The sequence below is a fragment of the Lacerta agilis genome, chromosome 17 (genome assembly GCF_009819535.1).
Source record: "Lacerta agilis isolate rLacAgi1 chromosome 17, rLacAgi1.pri, whole genome shotgun sequence".
In the NCBI taxonomy this organism is placed as follows: domain Eukaryota; kingdom Metazoa; phylum Chordata; class Lepidosauria; order Squamata; family Lacertidae; genus Lacerta; species Lacerta agilis.
The window spans coordinates 22,837,261-22,859,746 of NC_046328.1; the positions used below are offsets into that span (position 1 = coordinate 22,837,261).

At 46.7% G+C, this 22,486-nt stretch overlaps 1 protein-coding gene across 3 annotated transcripts in view; it reads right to left on the reverse strand.

Annotated features, from left to right (window-relative positions):
* LMNA (lamin A/C) overlaps positions 1–22,486 on the reverse strand; it is an 80,077-nt gene that overhangs the window by 33,353 nt on the left and 24,238 nt on the right. Inside the window, exon 1 of one of the 3 annotated variants that reach the window (XM_033136356.1) lies at positions 13,338–13,758. The exons of 1 other annotated variant lie outside the window; for it this stretch is intronic. In XM_033136356.1, coding sequence (XP_032992247.1) covers positions 13,338–13,687 — 350 coding nt within the window. In that variant the 5' untranslated portion in view covers positions 13,688–13,758. Of the gene's footprint in view, positions 1–13,337; positions 13,761–22,486 lie in introns of those variants that run through there. One more of the 3 variants, XM_033136357.1, reaches the window with a different exon arrangement.

Below are 22,486 nucleotides of genomic sequence, written 5' to 3' on the forward strand. Positions count from 1 at the left end.
TTTATGGTCCAGCTCTCACTTCCATACACCACTACTGGGAAAACCATAGCTTTAACTACCGTGTTTCTCCTAAAATAAGACACCGTCTTATATATTTTTTCGCTCAACAAAACACAGTATGGCTTATTTTCAGGGGATGTCTTATTTTAACCGTGTCGCATCGGTACGCTGCATAGCCACGCCTCCCCAGGCTGTTTTAATGGGAGGTGCCGCGTCACTATGGCTTATTTTCGGGGTATGGCTTATTTTTGGGGAACGGCTTATATTTCGCAAATGCATAGAAATCCTGCTATGGCTTATTTTATGGCTATGTCTTATTTTAGGAGAAACAGGGTATATGGACCTTTGTCGGCAAGGTGATGTCTCTGCTTTTTAAGATGCTGTCTAGGTTTGTCATTGCTTTTCTCCCAAGAAGCAGGCGTCTTTATGATTATTACTTTGTCAAAATAAAATAAAAATAAAAAGCACTGTAATGCCACTTTAAACAGTTATAGCTTCCCCCAAAGAACTCTGGGAGCTGGAGTTTGCTAAGAGTTGTTTAGAAGTCCCTATCCACACACACACCACAATTCCCAGAGTAGTTTAACAGTCAATTCCTCTTAACAAAGAACTCCAGGAACTGTAACTCTGAGGGAAACAGAGGTCTTTAAACACCTCTTCGCAAACTACAGCTCCCAGGATTCTGGGAAGGAAGCCATAGCTGTTTTAAAATGGCATCAAGGTGCTTCAAAATATATGGTGTGACAATGTCAAGCAGGGACTGCTTCCGGCAGAATTCCCCTCTGCTCCGTTTACCATCACCACCTTCTCTCCCTTGTCACGGACTCTGGAGGCTCTGGGAAGATCGTTTAACCTCCCACTTCTTTTAAAACCGCTTAATGCAGGTTTTAATGCAGCAGACTTTTGACAACACCACCTTTGCAGCTCAACAGCGACCAGTGTTAGAAACTGAGATATGAAAGCTAGGAGCTAAATGGCTCCTTAAACCTAGGGTTATGGGTGCAACAACAGAATGTCTAGGCACTCCCCGCCCCCCATAACCAGAATACAAAGCTGAAAATGAGTGAACTGCAGCTAAAATATTACGTTCATTTTTTCACGTGCTCTGTGTTTCCCCTGCCCCACCCCAAATATTCTCAAATGGGTCTCTTCTCCAGTCTTCAGAGAGTAACTGGAAGTGGCAAGGCAGAAAAAGGCCCTCCTTTCCTTCCACTCTGGAAATCTTAGGCGGAGTACTGTGCCAAGAGCTCAGAAACAGCTCACACTAATGAAATTCCTTGTTGCAAAATGCGCCTAGAACAATGGGAGTTTCGAACACTGCACCAGACTACATTTGGTTGTAGGACGAAGTCTTAGGCGACATCCATAACACTATATATTAAAGCACACAGCTGCCTCCAAAGAAACCTGGGAACTGTAGTTTGCGCTTCACAGAGCTGCAGCTCCCAGCACCTTTAGAAAAGTACAGTTGTCAAGATTATTGGGGAGAAGCTGGGTGCTTTTTTTAAAGGTGCTTTTCACGTATGGTGTGGACACAGGCTCTTTGGAGAAATGAGACAGTTCATCTGCACAACTCTGCACAAGCCAGACCACTCCTTAAGAGCTTTCCAATGTGGAAAAAGAAAGAAAGAAAAATCAACACGCTCCGAGAGCTCAAACTTCTGCAAGGGAGCCTCTCGCAGCCAATTGGCTCATTCAAACCCAGCAAGAGAACAGAGTCCGTTTCTGCGGGAAGGAAGCATGTTTGTCCCATGCGTCACACGGGGGGAGGAAATCACCCCAAAGGGAGGGAGAGCTCTGTGAACTCCTATAAAGCTTTTGGAATGCAAGAAGTCCTGGGTTCAAGCCCCAGGTAATGCTGGGGATGTCCCCTGGAGAGTCAGCATGGCCCTTACTGAGCTAGTTGGGCACTTGGTTTGACTCCATATAAGGCAACTTCTTGTGTTCGCCACAGATGGAAAAAAAAGAATCACATCAGTTTGGGGGCAGGAATGGCAAAAGCTCTGAAATAGGTAAAGACAACATTTCTGTTGCCTTTGAAAGGATGCAGATATTGGGGTGGGGGTGAAAACTGGTCTTCCTTCATTTTCCTTTACATAGCCTCCATCCCTACACTGTCTTAGGAATGGCTACCTTGTGCTCCAAGTAGGTAAGCCACCATTCACCATGAGTGGAACCTCATTGTCCAAAAGGCAGTGCACCTCTTTAGTTCTAGGTGCCAAGAGACCAACCTATTGACCCCAGCATGTCCTGCTTGGCAGCACCCACAATGTACTATTATTATGAGTTGCATTTGTATCCCACCTTTCTCTCCAAGGAGCTCAAGGTGGCATTCATGGTTCTCCCCACTCCTCAATTAATTCCCAGAGCTAGCCTACAAGGTAGGCTAGGCTGTCCCATTATAGAAGAGATCCCCTGCCAGATGTTTTGCCTGCAACTCCCAGCAACCGCATCAAGGACAGTCATGCTGGCTGGAGCTGATGGGAGTTGAGGTCCAAAACATTTGGAGGTGCATGTGAGGTTGGGGAAAGCTGTCATCCATTATAATGCTGGCTCCCCATCCTATTAAGCCTCCTGAGCAGAACAGACCCACGAGCCATTCAAAGAAATAAGCAGCTGGACACACGATTACCTGGAAGGGCTGGGCAGCAGTGCGAGTCTCGGGCCCAGCTCCTTGCAGACTGCAAAACAACTCAGAAGGATGAGCTTCTTCTCCCAGGCTTCCGCACACAGATGCCAACCTCCAAATTCAGTGTCACGTTAATTATGAGGGAAATCTGTTGCAGGTAGCAGAAATGTGACACAAAAGCAGCTGCTGTCACTTCACAGCGCTTTCAGGCTTTTGCAAACTACTCATGGCATGCTTCCAAGCATTTCCAAACAACAAAGAGGGCTGGAAGCTTTTTAAAAACAAACTTTTGCAAAACTCAGCAGAGGTCTGAGGAGGTTTCTCTGTGCAGATGGGAGCACAGTGCATGGTATTCCATCAGCTCTCTGTTCTTCTCTCCAGATAAAGAGAGATAAAGATGAGGGTACCACGATGGGGAGGAAATCTAGACATACATGAAAAGCTGCAGCAGTGGAAACCTGCCCCAAGATAATGCTGGCAGGCCTGTCTCCACCAACATTTATTCTTCCAGGGAGAACGGTCTGAATTTATTCTCACCTTTATAATGAGAATTGCAATCTTGGCTTTAATAAGGAGCTAGGACTCTCAGAAGCCGAAACAACCGTTCTCAGGGCCACACAGAAGATGGAGAATAATCAATGACCTTCTGGAACTACGGAGTCAAAATAAGGAACTCATTGGCTATGGTCTGAGCTCCCTTTCCCATGCTGGGATTAAAAAAAAATTAAAGTGAGGACCACATATTAAAGACCCACATTTTGCAAAACTGAGTAAGTGTGTATGCAACCCAAACGGGTAATGAGAAAGGATCTCAAGAATTGCACTCGGACATTTCTGTCTCTCTGAGAAGGTTAATAAGCACAGCTTTGAAGAATGGAGAAGTTGGGGAAACACAAGAAAGCCCTCTCTACACCCCCACCCCACCCTACCCCACCCCCGGCCCCTCTCTCCTCTTCACCCGCTGAAACATGCGGGCAGCAGATCCCTGGTAAAGAACTGGCTGTTCCAAAGTGTGGTCTTGGATGCAAGGGGAAGAAAACAGAAGGAATCAATTAAGATCTGAACAAGAGCCCCACCCAAAAGCCATCGAGAAAGCTTCTCATGCAAGGACTGGGAGAGCTACAAACTGCTTTTTAATTTGTATATTTTATTTATTACTACTGCTACTATTGCTACTGCTACTCTATTATTGTTAGTAAAAGATTGGTTTCCTCATTTCCTGCTATTTGTCCTGCGCAAATAACTACACTGATTTTGTCTGTGTGTGGGAGAAGGGGGCATTCAGGAGGTTAACTTTTTTTAAAAAATGTAGCTCCTGTACCAGCTAATAAATTTTATTGACTTTGTTGGGAGGACGCAGACTACATATTACACTTGCTACAGAGCCACTGTAACTCAGGGGCAAGCAGTGTGCCATAGCACCCAAATGCGTCACAATGAATTCTTAATAGCTTTGGTGAATTATTAAATGAAGAGCAGCATCAAACAGGAGACAGAGCAGGGGAGGGGCTGCTTAACCCTCTCCTCACAGTTCCTTCATGCCTCAAGATGTAGCCCCCTATGCTGGCTGCTTTTGCCCCTGCAGGGCTCCAGCTGAATGCTTAGGGCTAAAATATGCATCTGAAACCCTGGCGTGAGGAAGAAGGGTTGAAGGAATAAGCAGAACAGCAGCCAATAGGAGAAAAATTAAGCATTGCCCTCACCCTCACCCTACTGCTCCTTCAAAGTTACAGCCTCCCAAGGAACTTCCTATACTTCCCTTGCTTCTTCCCATTCATTCCATGTGTCTAATATAACTCACATAGAGGTAAGTTATTTCAACAACTCATGGGCAAATATTGATACCAATTGTAGGCATTAGGTACTATCATGTTCCTTGTCTCGGAGCAGCAGTTGTTCTCAGCAAAGCGCAAACTGGATCTATTGTTACATTAAACAGGCAGCCGCTTTTCGGGTTTTCTGACCTCCCTGGAGATCTTGGGAATTAAACCAGGGACCTTCTGCATGCGAAGCTATGTTCTACCACAGAGCTACGGCTCTTTGCTGCCAGTGGTGTAACAGAACCTGGGGGGAGCAAGTTCTGAAACTACAGCAGGTGAAGCTACCTGAGAAGGGCTCCTGTGAGTAATGCCTTGGCCCGATGGCACACATGCGGCTCATCTATTGTCTATATAAAGGAAGAGAACAGGGCCCTGGGCTCAGAGAAACCTCAGCGATGAAAAGGTGACAAGTGCTTCGAGGAATTTATTCTTGGCATGAAAATAAACAGGCAGCATCAAGGCTTTGTGAGGGAAGGTAAACAAGAGACACAGAAACAGCAGCTTCCTAAAATTGTGGTATGGTGACGGCGGGATGGTATTTTGTCAAGGTTCCTGGCATGTAAGAAGGGGGGAAATGCACAGTCCAAACCAAAGTTTTGCATAGGGGCACCATTCCTTCCCGCAGGAGTTGGTTTTCAGTGGCTGAATTCCCCCACCCATGACCAGCCACGTTTCTGCCCCAGAATGCACTCGAGGTTATGGACTCAAACTGCCAGCAAAGAGATTTCGCCAAGCCCATAGTTATGGCTAAATGTCACGTTTCGCCTCCCTGAGGAAGGAGGCGCCAGAAGGGGCACTGGAGGGAACACACACACGGCACGTGAACAGGCAGGATCTTCGATTGCCAGCAACAAGCCACCAAGAATCCCAAATCCTTGGAATAAATGCTGTTTGCCAGAGCAGAAGGGCGTTGGCCACAGCCATGAGTCAGAAACGGTTCTGGTACAGAGTGCCAAGCATGTGCTCCGCCCTTTTGAATCCAAACCGCTGGCTGGTTTCTATAGGGGTGGCCAATCCAGAGCTTCCACAGCAGCATCCCTAGTTCCCATTGGCCCACTAGAAGGTGCCGAGAGCAGAGGCTGATGGGAAGCCTCACCCGTTAGGCACACGTGGGGGGTGCAGGGCTGCCCCAGCTTTGTCTGTGCCAGGTCAAAGATCTGTAGCCATTTCTGCCTGGGGACCGGCGTGAGCCTTGAAGTACCATGCCATTACCATGCTCCCCTGCTTCCTTACTACCTGGCTTTTAACATGCGTCCCAATGAGGTTTTTAGGAAGGCAGAGCACATAGCACATAAAAACCATTCACTCTTACTACAGGGAGGAGATTAGAATCCAGAGTAGCACATAAGAGATGCAGGTTCCAATCCTGACAGCCTTGTCCAAATAATGTACTCCAGTCCTAAACTACTTTGCAGGAACAAAATAGGAAATTCTTTCCAGTAGCACCTTAGAGACCAACTGAGTTTGTTCTTGGTATGAGCTTTTGTGTGCATGCACACTTCTTCAGATATGGAAGGCACTACTTTGCACGGTACTTGCAAAGACAAATGCAACTTTGTACTCACAGGGTATGATTTAAATTTATTCAGTGTTGCTCTAACCTGCTACAGATACCCAAGAGGGGAAAGGGTGCACCTTGCACTGATCAGCTTCCCTGTAGAATCGCGGCACGCACCCATGCCCACAAACCACAAGCTATGGGCCTTTCCTGCGCTTTTTACGTCTGTTGCAGGTAATTGCATTTTAAAGAATGTCACACGTTCCAGGTACAATTTTGTTAAAAGGTGACACGTGTGCAACCAAAAGAAACAGAAGAAGGTGCCTCTTATCAGGTCTGGCCAGTAGTCCACCATGCCTGGAATTGTCTATTCTGGCTGACAGCAACAATGATGGCTTTCCGGAGCATAGCTCGGTGGTCTGCATGTCCAGGGTTCGATCCCTGGCATCTCAAGGTAGGGCTGTGAAAGAGCCCTGTTGGAAACCCTGGAGAGCTACTACCCAGTCATTGTAGACAACAATAGCTAGATCAGGATCCCCAGCTGTTTTTGGACTACAATTCCCATTATCCCTGACCACTGGTCCTGCAAGCTGGGGATTATGGGTGTTGTAGTCCAAAAACAGCTGGCAACCCAAGTTTGGGAAACCCTGAGCTAGATGAATCAATGGTCTGACTCTGCATGAGGCAGTTTCCTATGTTACACTTCTGTTTTAAGATCCAGCTGAACCTTGGAAAACATGTATTCTACCACCAAGCTTCAGGCCATTCCATACATCATGCTGAGCAAACAAAGCCACATAGGGGAGGGTCAGATAAACAGCAATTGGTGGTAAGAGTCAAAGTCTGACTTACATACAAAGCCAATTTATTTCAGTATCACTGCCCACCCATACCAACACAAGGCATTTCTGGCAAATTGACAGCCTGAAAACGGGATGGTTGTTGAGCAGCCAGCCTCATCAGGTTTAGTAAAACTTCCTTGCCTACTCACCTGGAAACAATCCTTACTCGCCACAGGTGAGCAGGCAAGTGGTTATAATATGCACACAATATACCTGGGTATCAGATGCTGGGGACAGACAAGGGGAAGCCACACACCCTTTTATGCCCAGCATATCAGCTCCCTGGATGCTTCTGGCTAACCACTGCTGGAAACAGAAGACTGGGTCTTGGACAGAATAGAACAAGGCATTCAAAGTAAGTGCACATGGTCCTATGATTTAAGGGGAGCCCAGAACCTGATTCAAGTGTTAGGGCTCAAGGCATAGAGCATGCCAACAAAGAGTGCCTCTGGGCATACACGAACCAAATTTTGCTCCCCACCAAGTTAACTACAAAGCTCCTTTAGAAACACAGGGGCTTTGTTGCTGCAGCAAACCTGCTCAGCAACTCTGGCCTCTCTCCAGGCTGTTTAATGACAACTCAGCCTATGGCTGCTTGGAACTTCCTTGTGTTCCTTTCTTGTAGCTCATACCTGGACATGCCCACAAAAGTCCTTCAAGAACACAGTCCTCCAGCACAGATCATAGATCACAGAATTGTAGAGTTGGAAGGGACCCTGAGAATCATCTAGTCCAACCCACTGCAATGCAGGAATATGCAGCCCATATGGGAATTGAACCTGCAACCTTGGCATTATCAGCACCACGCTCTAAGCAACCGAGCTGTCCATCTGACTCTGTAGGCAACCAAGAACTCTGGCAGTAAGCGGTTTGCCAAGATATAACTTGTACTGGGCTGTTTGGGAGTCCTGGTTACCTCCTTCACCAGCCACTGCTCAAGGGGGGCTATTCTGCCTAAATGGTGATGTCGCCAAAGGGGAAGGGTCAGTCAAGAAATGTTGCAGGGGTGGGAATTACTTTAAGGAAGCGGAAGATCAGTGTGGCCGCAGGGAAGATCTCAGGAATGGGTGGGGTGCTGTGTGTGGTGCATTGTGGTGTTAAGGTAAGCAAGAGAGTTGGGGAGACTATCCGCTGTTATAGGGAAGAGCTGCAAAGAAGCTCATTTTTTTACCGAGTCAAAAATTAAAGGTTAAAAACTAGCATGATCCGCTGTGTATCTGTCATTGCACTGTAATTGGGATGGATGTCTCCCATTTGCGCCCTGGCACAGGTGGGTATTTCAACTTGATCAAAGTTACGGTGGGCTATTGATTATGGCAAGGGTGGCGAACCTCTCACCTAGGAGGGAGACCTGATGCAGACCCCCAAGACCCAACTGATTTGGCAGTGACAAAAAGGTAAGAAAAATTAAAGTGGGCTCCTCTGCACTCAGCTACTTGATGAAGAATGCCAGAATACATGCTTGTTGCCAAGTCCTGATGTATTCGCTTCTGGTTCTCATGGTCACATTGATAAGCTGGAGGAAGCTAACAAAAGCATCAGAAACTAGGGGGACACCAGCCTTGAAGAGACAGACCACATCCTACCCGCGAGAACCATTTGTTTGTCTCTCTGCTTTCAAACAAGAGGCTCGGACAACGGTTAAGAGAAGAAATCCAGCTGCACAATGCTGATAGTTGCCTTGCCAGGGTGCGCAAGCCGAGTCTGGGTGGCTGAGATACCGAGTGGCTGTTTCCACCCAGCCTCCAGATTAATGGACTCCTGGATATTAATGAATGCCTACTTGTATGCCCTGTTGCACTCTGTGGGACCTAGCATGCAATGCAAGTAAGGCACCCTAACTACTAAAAAGTTACCCCGAGGGGGATCCACTGGCCAGTCAAAAAGAGGGGAAAATCCATTCCTGAGACAGGGCAAGTGCAATGCAAAACTCTGATGATATTATTATTAACCACCAAACATCAGAATGGAAGGCAGAAACGGAAAGGAACTGAAAGCTGGTGAACTAAGAATTCTAGAGACTCCAAGGTGAGCAATATGCTCAAAGGGGAAACAATTGTTACGGATGGGGAGACTCCGTCAGGCAACGTGCTTTGATCTTTGCAAAGCTACCACTAAAAGGGGAACAGCTTGCAAGGTAGAGGACTTTGCTTCAGACCACAGGCGAGGCCCTCTGGCCGACTCACCCTCACGCAATGTCTAGCCCACCCCCCACCCCACTCCGCCGGGGAATTTCTATTTGCCCTTCGAATTCAAAGAATTACGATTGTAGTTTCCCTTCGGCTGACTCACACTGCCTCTTGTTTGCAGTCTCAAAACATTTGCTGCCTCCCCTGGCAACTGCTATTGCTGAGCTGTCGGACGAGGCAGGCAGGCAAACAGGTTAATTGCAAAGGAAAACCTTTTGCAACCAGCCTTGCAAAAACAGAAAGACAGGTAGCCGGCGCCCCACGGGAGGAGCCGCAAAAGGGCCCCATGTGCTGCTGTTTGTGGCACAAAGCACACGGTTGTCAAGACCCGACACGTGGGCTGCAAAGCCTGCCTACGTCTGGGGCACAGCACAAACAGGGCTGACAAAACAGACACCTGGCAGCAAGACGGGACTTCCAAAAATATTTCCTGCTGCTCTGAGTTTGTCTACTCCTACAGAAGAGAGGCAAAGCCACACAACATGCAACTGCAGTTGACAACAACTCTTTCTTTTTGCATTAGTTAAATCGTAGTTAAACACAAGGGCATATTAAAGAGGTGGCAACCGTGGTTAGAAGCCCCATGGAAACACCGAACTTCTATCTAACCATAATCTGAGGCTTGCAGTATGAATAATCTCAGCTGCAGCATACCAATGCTGATGAATCTTCAACCAGGTTGGAGGCAGAGGTGAATAAAAGACACACCTGTATTGTCCCTACCTCCTATGTCTCAAGTGAACATGCAGTAAGGCAGAGCTTTCCAAACTGTGTCGCGTGAATGCTCCCTGCACTTCTCCCGGGGCTGGAAACGGGTTAGTTTAACCTCTGGTTTGCTAGTAAAACTGAATTACTGTGTGGCGAAATGATGCATTTCTAAAATGTGTGTCACCAACATGAAAAGTTTGGAAGCTCTGCAGTAAGGGATATTAAGTCCTACAACTCACTTGGGGTGAGTAGGAATGACCAGATGACACCAGATGACCAGGCAGGTCTTTACAAAAGCTTGGCCAGAAAGCATGGGTTTATGCAGGCGAACAAGCCAGCAAAAACCCATGTGCTGCGGCAACTTGGGTGGAATTAACTGCAAACCATTCCTTGCCCTCTCTCTGGCTAATAATAATAATATTTCAGTTGTCATTCATACAGTGCATTTCAAATCTGTAAAATTCTTTGCAGACATTCTTTTAGTAACCTGCACCACAGCCTTATCAGACAGAAATATTGGCCTATCATCCCAATTTGGTAGATGAGGGACTGAGCTAAAGACCAACTAAGGCTGCAACTCTGAGCACAGACAGCTGGGAGCAAACCCCTCTGAAATAAATGGGGCTTAGATGTGAAAATTAAACGCATGTGGGTCTGGGCTGCAAGGCCACCCAGGGAGCTTGAGTCACAATCTGGGAAGTTCATCTGAGTGCTTCAGAGGTAACCTGAGGCAAGGCAGATTCACCCGCCTTCCCCAGGTGGTGCCTTCCAGATGTCTGGAACTACAACTCCCATTGGTGTTGCAATGGCTGCACTGACTGGGGCTGATGGGGAGTTGTAGTCCAAAACATCTGGAGGGTGAAACAGGCTGGGGAAAGGTTATCTTGGGTAATCTGCAACTTTTTCCCGGTATGCTATATGCATGCATTTATGAAACTGATGTTCAGGCTTGATTTCTGAAGTGCTTTATGGAGCACTTGCAAGTGGTGGTGGGGAATGCAGCCTCCCCCCCCCCCCGCACAAGAAAAATGACCACATAAAGAGCAACCGCTCAGCACCTAGTGCTGCAGCCTTTTCAAATGATTCTGCCACACATAGCACAACAGACCCAGGATCTAAATGGAGACAGGCTCGTATTGCCATTGAGATGAGCACCAAGTTATCTAAAGCGGGATCTGCAATGGGACACATGCAGGTTAAATATAAAACTGAGCTGCATGCGGGTGGCATCTGCAAAAGGCATTATTTCTGGGAAAGGGACTCTGCAATTTACTCAGAAAGGACCCAACAACTCCCCCCCCCCCCACTTCTAAGGCTTCTCAACAGAGAAGGCTTAGGAAGCCACAGCAAGGCCAAAAGCTGTAGGAAAACGAAACTGGCCTGCAGACTTTGGCATAAGGCTGCTGGAGCCTCCACATTCCCTGCTGCCTATCAGAGTTTAGTTCCCTCTCCGAAGCTGAAAATTGCCAGGGGGAAAGAGGGTACAGTTGTTCAGCATGCAAGCACAGCACTATCAAACCATGCAGGGCAGAACAGAGTTAGGCTACTACAGCTGCACCTTGGTTCCTTTAAAACAAAAAACCTCCATGTTGAGTTTTGAAGCTCCTAGTCCTTCTGGTTCAAGAGCAAAAAAAAAAAAAAAAAACCAAAAAAAAAAAAACCAGTAACAAAACTCTGCACTGAGGGAACACAAAAAACTATTTAGAAACTAGACGTGGTGTATAGTTCCTGCTCCTTTGCTACGACCACCAGGTCTTCCCCTCTGCACAGCCTGTTTCTCTGCAAGTCTGAACTCACATTCTCCAGCACATGCCTAAGAAACGTGGAGGAGATGCATTCCCCACCCCCCACCCCCGGGCCCACCACAAAAATGCAGCCAACGCACAGTAACGAAGCGTGTGGCGCAATCTGCCCATTGTGCACAATTTATTCCAGTTGCAGAAATTTAGGATGAGCAGAGTGAAAAAAATATATACTGTAATCTCATAATTCCTCCACCACACCCGAATGGAATATTTGAGCCAACACAGAAAAGGCTGCGTAGGAAAAAATCTAAATCGGAGACAATGAAGGTCAGAACGGGCGCAAATTCAGCAAGTAGTTTGTTAAACCAAATGCACCCCTGGATGGGAAAGGGTTCAGCTTGAGTAAAAGTGGTCATAGGTGGACACTTCAGAACAGAATGTTCCCCTCTCCAACCAGGAGAGCAGCAAACGTGGTTTGGTTCTACTGAAGATAAAACTTGCTAAGCTTACAAGTCCAGGGAATCCTCCAAGAGAATGAAAGGTGTGGCTTGATAAGAGAAGCACCTATCCCACAGTCTGCCCCAAGAGCTAGCTGACATTTCCTGGGCACCCCAAACTCAACGGTGATCTGCCACACAGAGGCTTTTGGCAAACCACTCAGGCAATTCATGAGACAAGCACATACACAAATAGTCCTTGCCCAATTTGGAGTGGAGACTCAGCTGTGTATACACACTCCTATTCAAGTCTGCGTTCAATGCGCTCCTAGCTGCTGGTAAGGGAAGTGGTGTGCACACAACCCGAGCCACAATCCATATCTATCTTAGTGTTTCTCATGAAATATTGCATTTTAATGCACTTTCCCCCAAACCAGCTTGGCTCCAAACTGAGAAAACAAATGACCCAGCTGTGTTTTAAGCCAGCTTGAGTTGTTTTCAACCAAGCTTTACTCAGAGTGAACCCACGGAAATTAATGGAGCCACCTTGCCCATTCATTTCAGTGGGGTAGGCAACGCGGTGCCCTCCAGATGTTATTGGACTAGAACGCCCATTGTTCCTATCCACTGGCCATGCTGACTGGTGCTGACGGGAGCTGGAGTGAAACATCTGAAGAGCACCACACTGAGGACCCCTTAATCTGGTCACCACAAGGAGGGAGCAATTTATGCAATCTTAATGGAGACTATTGAGGGTGGCCTCATTGCCGGCACCAAAACCATCAGGTATGCTTGCTCCCCAATGCACCCAAAACCATGACATGGGTACAAAATATTAATTTGAAGGCCGTTGGTGGAAATTTAAGACAGTTAAAAAAAATTCTGATTACTCCAAGATATTCTGAACAGAACACAGCTACAGTGCCAAGGAGAATAAAGCTGGGGTTTTTGCCCCCAGCTCCCTTTCTAAGTTTGGGGGATCCATCCAACTATTGTTTAAAATATGCTGGCCACATACCACAGAGGTAAACTTTCCACTGCCAAACTGGGAATTCCAGGCAGGCGCAACAGATACCACAATGCCAACCGCACAAACAACCAATTGCCCACAAAAGAGGGGGAAAGAAAGTGTTCATTGTCAAGACTGAACGTGGGCTTGGGGAAGAATATGCGTCGTCCTCCTCCTCTGCCCACAAGAGTCGCAGTCTTCCCAGCTGGACAATGACATTCTATGCCCTCCCAGCTCATATAATGGCTGCCAGCTTCTATGCCCGCTTTGGTCCCTGCCCAAAATCCTTGTGGGCCACCATTCACTGGGCTTAGCTTTTGACGCAATCCCGACTACTCCAAATCGTGCAGAGGTGGGGGGGTACTTAAGAAACGCCGTTTGGACCAAGAAGGGTCCCCTCCACCCACACCCCGAGTCCCTGGGCGAGCGCACCTAGCCAGCCCCTCTCCGGGCGCCCTACCTGGCCTTGAGCTCCTTGAACTCCTCGCGGACTTTGCTCAGCTCCAGCTGTAGGCGCGCCCGCTCCTTGGCCACCGAGTCGAGCGTCTTGCGGGCGTCGGCCAGCTCCGCCTCGTAGGCCGACTTGATGCCCGTGACCTCGCGGCTCACCTCCTCCTCGGACTCGGTGATGCGCAGCCGGAGCCCGGCGTTCTCGGACTCGAGGGAGCGCACCTTGTCTATGTAGACGGCCAGGCGGTCGTTCAGCTCCTGCAAATCCTCCTTCTCCTGCAGGCGGGTGATGCGGGCCGGCGAGAGCGGGGTCGAGCCCGCCCCGCTCCGGGTGCTCCTCTTCTGGCCGGGGGTCTCCATGGCGCAGGAGGGGGTTCGGGCCCTGGCGAACGAAGAAGACGAGGGGAGCGGCTGCGGCGGCGACACTGGAGGAAGCAGCAGAATTCCAACGCAGGGCTCACCAAGTGACAGGCGGTCTGAGTCACGGGCTTGGAGGGCAGCTCATATAGCTTTGGGAAAAGGCGGGGGAGGCAGGGAAAGAGGAGGGGAGGGGCTAGGCAAATAGAACCAGCCCCTCATTTACATAGTTAAAGGAAAACTGCCCAGGACTGGGTTTTTATCACATTCTCTGATGCTTCCCTTCTTCGTCCGTCTCCCTCCTCCCGATCTGCTTTGCCTTCCCCTCCGCTCAGGGTGTTTCGACGTTCCAGAGAGCAAGAAGCCCGTGCGCGTAGTGGTTAGAGCAGCCTTTTCTCACTAACTCACTAATGCCCAGGATTCCAGAGTGGGGTGGGGTAGGGATGGTAAATCGTTATAATTCATCTAGTATAATTTTGGTATGCAAATATGCCTTCGCTTGGGGGAAATGCATAGCTGTCAACCTTTTCTTGTGAGGAATCCTATTCGGAATAAGGGAATTTCCCTTTAAAAAAAGGGGAAAGTTGACAGCCATGGAAATGGTCTCATCACCGAGCTACAATTCCCAGAATTTCCTGGGAAGAGTGATTAGTTATTAAACCACTCCAAAAATTATAACTGTGGGGGGAATAGGGACCTCCTAGCAACTCTCAGCACCCTTAACAAACTACATTTCCCAGGATTCTTTGAGGGAAGACATGGCTGCTTAAAGTGGTACCACGGTGCTTTAAATGTATAGGGCAGAAGATGGAGCCTATTCAGTTTCACTAGGTTCAATGGAGCTTACATCCATGTAAAACTGGGACAAGGAGTCAGATTCTAAGCATATCCACAGCTTTGGGCATAGGGATCCATAATTTGAGATCTGAGGAAAAGAGAAGTGAAAATATGAAGAAAGGCGAGGAAGTCTGGCAAAATGTTCCCACGGCCTTCCCCAAAAGGAAAAGAAACAAGATGGTTTACCAGGTACTGTCCCTAGTGTTATAATATTTTTAAGGAGATATATATATATATATATATATATATATATATATATATATATATATGAATCATAGAGTTGGAAGAGACCACAAGGGCCATCCAGTCCAATTATTAGATGTTCATAAATGTACCAAGCAAACACATACAAATATATAAACCACATGTCTGAAACCCACAGAAAACTCTTGAAATCATTTTCTCTCTCCCAAAATGACCTCAAATATTTCTCTGCAAGGTCGAAGGAAATGGGAAATCTCCCCATTGTCTCTTTCACAAATCCTGTCTTAAGGGCACATTTAAGATATGAATAGGTTGAGCCTGTGATCTGGACTCAGGAACTGAGTATTTACCATTACAAAATAAAAAAATAAAAAATTCCTTCCAGTAGCACCTTAGAGACCAACTAAGTTTGTTCTTAGTATGAGCTTTCATGTGCATGCACACTTCTTCAGATACACTGAAACAGAAGTCACCAGACCCTTATATATAGTGAGAGGGTGGGGAGGAGTATTACTCAGGAGGGTGGTGGGAATGGGTGATTGGCTGATAGATGTGGTAAACCTGTTGACGACTGTTAACGACTGCAATTGGTGTTACAGGAAAAAGCAAGGGATGAGATGGCTAAAATTAGCTATATCATGTATAATGAGATAAGAATCCAGTGTCTCTATTCAGACCAGGTCTCTCCATGGTTTTATTTGGTAATAAGTTGCAATTCAGCAACTTCTCTTTCCAGTCTAATTCTGAATTTCTTTTGTAATAAGACAGCTACTTTGAGATCTTGTATAGAATGTCCTGGGAGACTGAAGTGTTCTCCTACTGGTTTCTCTGTCTTGTGATTCCTGGTGTCAGATTTATGTCCATTTATCCTTTGGCGTAGGGTTTGGCCTGTTTGTCCAATATAGAGAGCTGAAGGGCACTGTTGGCATTTGATGGCATACACAATGTTAGAAGATGAGCAAAAAGGAATCGCCAGACTGCCCAAATAATGTAATCAGTTATCATTCTCAAGTAACCTGGAAAACAGGTTTTCTGCTGTAGACCACCTCTTCTGTGATGTAGGTATGATGTATTTGGGTGGTGGTCTTGGGCTCCAGGATGGGCCATTTAAAATGTCTATATAAGGGCTTGCATACCTTTGTCCTGGGTCCCTCCCCCACTCCTGGGGGGGGAGCACCCTGTTGCAACAGCTTTAATAAAGATCAGGCTTATAGCCGCTTTGGTTTTGTATATCCTGGTCTGGTCTCTGTTCATTTCCCGACCGGTTTGAACCTTAAAAGGTACGCTCTCTCTGAAGGTCCAGTCTTCCTTAAGAAGCTGAACCCCTTGAAGGGACCCCATTTTTATTCTTATTTCACTAGAGACATTTGGAAATCATACTGTTAGGTTTCCAATCCAGCCAGCTAGATCTTTCCTCTAAGTTACAGTTCTGGGAATAAGGTGCTTTGGAGTGTTAGAATAATAAAATCATAAAATTGTAGAGCTGGAAGGCACCCCAAGGGTCATCTAGCCTGACTCCCTGCAATGCAGGAATCACAGCTAAAGAATCCCTGGCAAATGAAGGAGAGTCCACCACCTAACGTGTGGTTGCCATATTTCAAAAAGTAAAAACATCAATTCAGCCTTTGAAATCACAGTGGTGTCTGGGAAAATCCGGACATATGGCAGATCTATCCTAACGTTTACTCAGATCTATCCTAATGTTTACTTTGAATCCATTGGTTCAGGTCCTCTCCACTGGAGCTGCAAAAACAAGCTTGGATTAATTTCCCTCTTATACAAAACCCTTGCTGAGAATCAAGTTTGCCCCCAACAAAATCTAAAAAGCTGGTGGGAACTAAACTGCGTTGTTGTTGTTGTTGTTGTTCAGTCGTGTCCGACTCTTCGTGACCCCATGGACCAGAGCACGCCAGGCATGCCTATCTTTCACTGCCTCCCGCAGTTTGGCCAGTGTTACAAACATTGAAAACGGTAAGTTGAACAATTGATGGGCAAAAGCACCATATAAATCTCTGTCAGCAACTACTAGGGAATGTTCACCAAAAAAAAAAAAAGTGCATGGATGGTGATGTTATGAGTTTGGGGGCAGGCATCAGATCCCCTTAAATTAGTAAATGTTGTAAAAGGTAAAGGTACCCTTGACCATTAGGTCCAGTCACGGACGACTCTGGGGTTGCGGCGTTCATCTTGCTCTATAGGCAGAGCGAGCTGGCATTTGTCCGCAGACAGCTTCCGGGTCATGTGGCCAGCATGACTAAGCCACTTCTGGCGAACCAGAGCAGTGCACGGAAACGCTGTTTACCTTCCTGCTGTTGCGGTACCTACCAGTATTTATCTACTTGCACTTGACGTGCTTTCGAACTGCTAGGTGGACAGGAGCTGGGACCGAACAACGGGAGCTCACTCCGTTGCGGGGATTCGAACCACTGACCTTCTGATCGGCAAGCCCTGCTTTATCACTACTCAAAAGAGTCTCAAAGCGACTAACATTCTCCTTTCCCTTCCTCCCCCACAACAAACACTCTGTGAGGTGAGTGGGGCTGACAGACTTCAAAGAAGTGACTAGCCCAAGGTCACCCAGCAGATGCATGTGGAGGAGCGGAGACACGAACCCACTTCACCAGATTATGAGTCTACCGCTTGCTCTTTCTGCCCGGGGTTGTGATGACTCGGATCTGACTCTCTCCGCAAGCGCTGCCCCGGGGCGCCTCCAGGGATCTGAATTTGGTAGCACCTCTCATTAGGACAGACAGAACTTGGCAGAAGAAACAAAGGATTCCTTCTGATTTCTTGGAGGCTTCCTGAGAGCCCAGATGGATGAGCAAGACTCAGCAGGCCCTGAAGCAGGAAGAGGCCATGCCATCAACCCCGAGGGCAGTGGGGGATTCTGGGAAAGCTCAGTGCAGAAGATCCTGGTTGAGGAGGAGGACACCTTCAGCTCAGATGCACAGAGACAAAAGTTCAGGCAGTTCTGCTACCAGGAGGCCAAAGGACCCTCAGAGGCTTGCAGCCAGCTCTACCACCTTTGCTATCAATGAGTCTACCGCTCTTAACCACTACACCACACTGGCTCTATTTTCAGATATTGCTTATTTTTCCTGCAGGGATATTTCCTGCAAGATAAATGCTGTTAATTTGTGCTTTTTACATGTTTCTGGTGTTGGGAACTGGTGAATGATTTGTTGTTGTTAGAATTGCTCAGATAATCATTGTGTGTGAAAAATGTCTTTGAAATGCAGATTTGACTAGATATGCACCCAAGAAGGAAGGAAGGAGGAGGCCTGGAGGATTCCTGAAGAACTAGAGATGGTTAGAAGCAATCAGCACTGTACTGAGTTACAAGAAATGTGCTCCCATTAACTTTTTCTGTTATTTTTCAATAGGATATTCTTATGGATTGTGCATGGTCAGATGCACGTTTTCTAAGAGAAGGGTGATGTTATGAGCTGGGCGGGTGGCAGATTCTCCTAAAATCTAAAATTAGCAAATGTTATAATTTAGCTAATGTTTTGAGTACAGTGGAACCTTGGTTCTCGAACTTAATTCGTTTCGGAAGTCCATTCAACTCCCGAAACATTCGAAAACCAAGGAGCGGCTTCCAGTTGGCGCAGGCACCCCGGAAACAATAGTCAACAGCTGCATCGGACGTTCTGCTTCCGAAAAACATTCAAAAACCAGAACACTTCTTCCGGGTTTTTGGCATTTGGGAGCCGGAACCAAGTTTCCACTGTATTAAGGGAAGATGCCAGTCACAGCATAAAAATAAAGGCTATGCTGGGTTGTTTTTTTCTGTTCAGGAGATCAGATGATAGAGAAGCCACAAGGAGAGCAGAGCATTGGGCCGTTAAGGGTAAACTGACAATGCAAATAATACTTAGTGGATAGATACAGAAGGAATGGGGGGAGGAGTTTGCCTGGGTTACAGTGGGTGTGATGTCACCACAGGAAAAAGTGCCTTTTGCAGGAGGCTTTTGAAATGAAGGTTTACCATGGGGGGGTGTTGTAAGAATATTAAGGTCTTTTATTTATATATAATTTTTTTTATTAATGTACCAAGCAAACAAGGCCACATGTCTGAAGCAGCAGGCCTGACACCATTTTTTGACTCCCAGCTGACCAAGTGTTTTCCCTGCAAGGAAGGAGGAGGTGAGCAGCCCTCTGCCTGAGTGCCAGATGATGGGCTATTTCACTTACAAAGGACGACCATTAGCCTCACATTAGCCCCACTGGCCATGGCAGGAAATCTTTTGTTTTGCAGAAATGTGTGTCTGGGAGGGGTCAACGAGAGATGGCACAGGTGTGAGAATTCTCAGGTTACCTCCTATGATCCTCCCAATTTGTGATGTAGGTCTGATGTATCTGGGGGGGGGGGGTCTTGGGCTACACCCCTTCTGTGATGTATGGATAATGCTTCTGATGGGTGGGGCTGGACTCCCAGGGGGATTTTTTGAAATGTCTTTTTAAGGACAGGCAGCCCTTTGTTTGAGGTCCTTCCCTGCTCCCCTGTGTGTGAGAAAGGTACCCTGTTGCAAAAGAACAATAAAGATCAAGCTTACTAGCTGCTTTGCTTCTAATTATTCTCTGGTTGGTCTCTGTTATATTCTCCTACCGATGGAGAACTCTACAAAGGGCTCTTGTGTACCCCATAAGGGAATAAGGCCAGATTTTTGCTTATTTCATGGGTATGCTGAAAGCAGAAGGGGAAGAGTTGTTTTATGAAAAGGCTTCTGAGGAGGAAAAGGGAGCAGGCAGCACTCCATGCAGGTTGGCTGGGAGCAGCTACAACCAGAGACTGGGGAACATGGCTGACCTCTGCTCTGGACCCAAGCCAGCTGGAGCAATGGGAGATGTAAAAAGAGACACTTTTCAGGTGTAATGTTCTGTACTCCCTCCATTGAAGGCTTCAGGTTGTAAATAAACCATATTTCATAAAGACACCTGGCAAACTCCTTGGCTTGTCAATAGTGTGGTGGCATTTCAAAGGTCAGTATCTGTTGCTGCACCCAGTGCTTTTTTTCTGGGGGTACTCAGAGGTACGCACACCACTAAACATTTTGTGACTCTAAGTTTGGCCTCACTGAGGGGCAGTATTTCAATACGAGTAGGAAAATGAGAGTACCCCAACTTCAATTTGCTTCTTTCCTCAGCACAACCTAGCCATTTGTATCCATAGCCCTCAATACCAAACAAAAGAAAGCAATTTATGCCAACTGATGCATGCTGAAAACTCACCCACATTGTAGCACACCCAGTTTGGAAGAGCTATTCTGTCAAGATCTCTACAGAATAAATGTCCCCAGGGCGGCGGGGGGGGGGGGTACCTCAACTACTGTAATCATAATACACCCTTTAGAAATTCCATTTAATAAGATGGTCCTGCACAAGACCTCTTTGTCCTTATTTCAACATATGCTGTGGTGATTTTAATTTTATTTTTTGGTGTGTGTGTGTGTGTGGTTGCACTGTTAATGATTACAGGGACCTATGGGAAACTCCTCATGTTCCTGGATGTTGGCACCCAGCCCCGACCCCACCAAATCAAACAGCAAGTCATTATAGCTAGGTATATATAAAGCTAGATATATAGCCTTTGTGCAAGATCTCAGTTTAAAAGTGGAAATGGAAAAAACCCACACAAACAGAATTGGATTTTCCAGACACACACACAAACTTTTTTTTTTTAAAGCACAAGCCCCCATTTTGCCTATTGTGAAACACAATAAGAAATGATAAAGTTTCCTCTTGCAAACTTGGGTTTTCATTATTTTTTAAGATGTGCACATTCAGTCAGTGCTTTTTTGTGACAGCACTCAAAGATGATACATAATACCATCACTACTCTCTCTTTTTGTGTGCTGGCACCCATGACAATTTCGCCCCCAGCATATGAGAATTGGCACATCATTTTTTAACACCCCCCACTCCCAAAAAGCACCGCATGCAGGTACAAAACTACCTGTGCACATCCTGCCTGCCCAGAATGGAAGGAAAACAGTGGAGGGGGAGGGGGAGGGGGAGGAGTGACTGAGGGAAGGGAGAGAAAGAAAGAAGGGAGCAGAAACCCACCTGTTGTTGTTGTTGTTAATTCGTTCAGTCGTGTCCGACTCTTCGTGACCCCATGGACCAGAGCACGCCAGGAACCCCTATCCTCCACTGCCTCCCGCAGTTTGGCCAAACTCATGCTAGTCGCTTTGAGAACACTGTCCAACCATCTAATCCTCTGTCGTCCCCTTCTCCTTGTGCCCTCCCATCTTTCCCAACATCAGGGTCCTTTCCAGGGAGTCTTCTCTTCTCATGAGGTGGCCAAAGTACTGGAGCCTCAACTTCACAATCTGTCCTTCCAGTGAGAACTCAGGGCTGATTTCTTTAAGGATGGATAAGTTTGATCTTCTTGCAGTCCATGGAACTCTCAAGAGTCTCCTCCAGCACCATAATTCAAAAGCATCAATTCTTCGGTGATCAGTCTTCTTTATGGTCCAGCTCTCACTTCCATACATTACTACTGGGAAAACCATAGCTTTAACTATACGGACCTTTGTCGACAAGGTGATGTCTCTGCTTTTTAAGATGCTGTCTAGGTTTGTCATTGCTTTCCTCAGAAGAAGCAGGCGTCTTTTAATTTCGGGACTGCTGTCACCATCTGCAGCAATCATGGAGCCCATGAAAGTAAAATCTCTCACTGCCTCCATTTCTTCCCCTTCTATTTGCCAGGAGGTGATGGGACCAGTGGCCATGATCTTAGTTTTTTTGATGTTGAGCTTCAGACCATATTTTGCGCTCTCCTCTTTCACCCTCATTAAAAGGTTCTTTAATTCCTCCTCACTTTCTGCCATCAAGGTTGTGTCCTCACCATATCTGAGGTTGTTGATATTTCTTCTGGCAATCTTAACTCCGGCTTGGGATTCATCCAGTCCAGCCTTTCGCATGATGAATTCTGCATATAAGTTAAATAAGCAATATACAGCTATATTCTATCAAACTCTACTCACTAGTATGTATGGAATAAAAAACAAAAATGGAGCCAGCCCAATACATTGTGGCACCTGAGGCGAACCATAAAATGGCAGCCCACTCCTCACCAGGGAAGAAGGGGTTAGTGAAGATCCACATTAGGAACCGGGGAGGAAAAAATATCTACATCTGTATCTGCTGCCCCTGTGGAGCCTGCCGCCTGAGGCAGCTGTCTCAACCTTGCTTCATTGGTGGGGGCCGGCCCTGGCAACAAATATCCATGACTGAAAAAACAGGATTGTGTGTAACCCCCATAGTTTGCTCCAGATGGTGTTGGACTCCCAACTCCCACCAGCCCCAGCAAGCGTGGTCAAAGGTCGGAGATGGTGGAGGCTGTATTCCAGTGATATCTGGAGGGCACCATATTGGCTACCACTGGTGTAAGCTAACATGCCAGCCACGTCTACAGGACTCGCCTTTCTGAAAATGCGCTAGTTTCACCAACTCTTTGCTTTCGTTCTTTCTTTTTAGTTACTTTGCAAGGGCTATATACTCAGCAATTTTGGACATTTTCGTTTAGAGAAAAAGTCAAGTAAGAGGTGACAATGATAGAATCTGATACAATTCTGCATGGTATGGAGAAAGACGTGGATGGAGAAAGGTTTTTCTCCCTCTCTCATAAGACTATTGTTCTTATTCTTATTACTGTATTAGTGAACATTCAGTGAAGCTGAATTATAGGAGGATTCAGGACAGATAAAAGGACTTCCTGGCACAGCGCATAACTAAGCTATGGCGTTTGTTCCCACA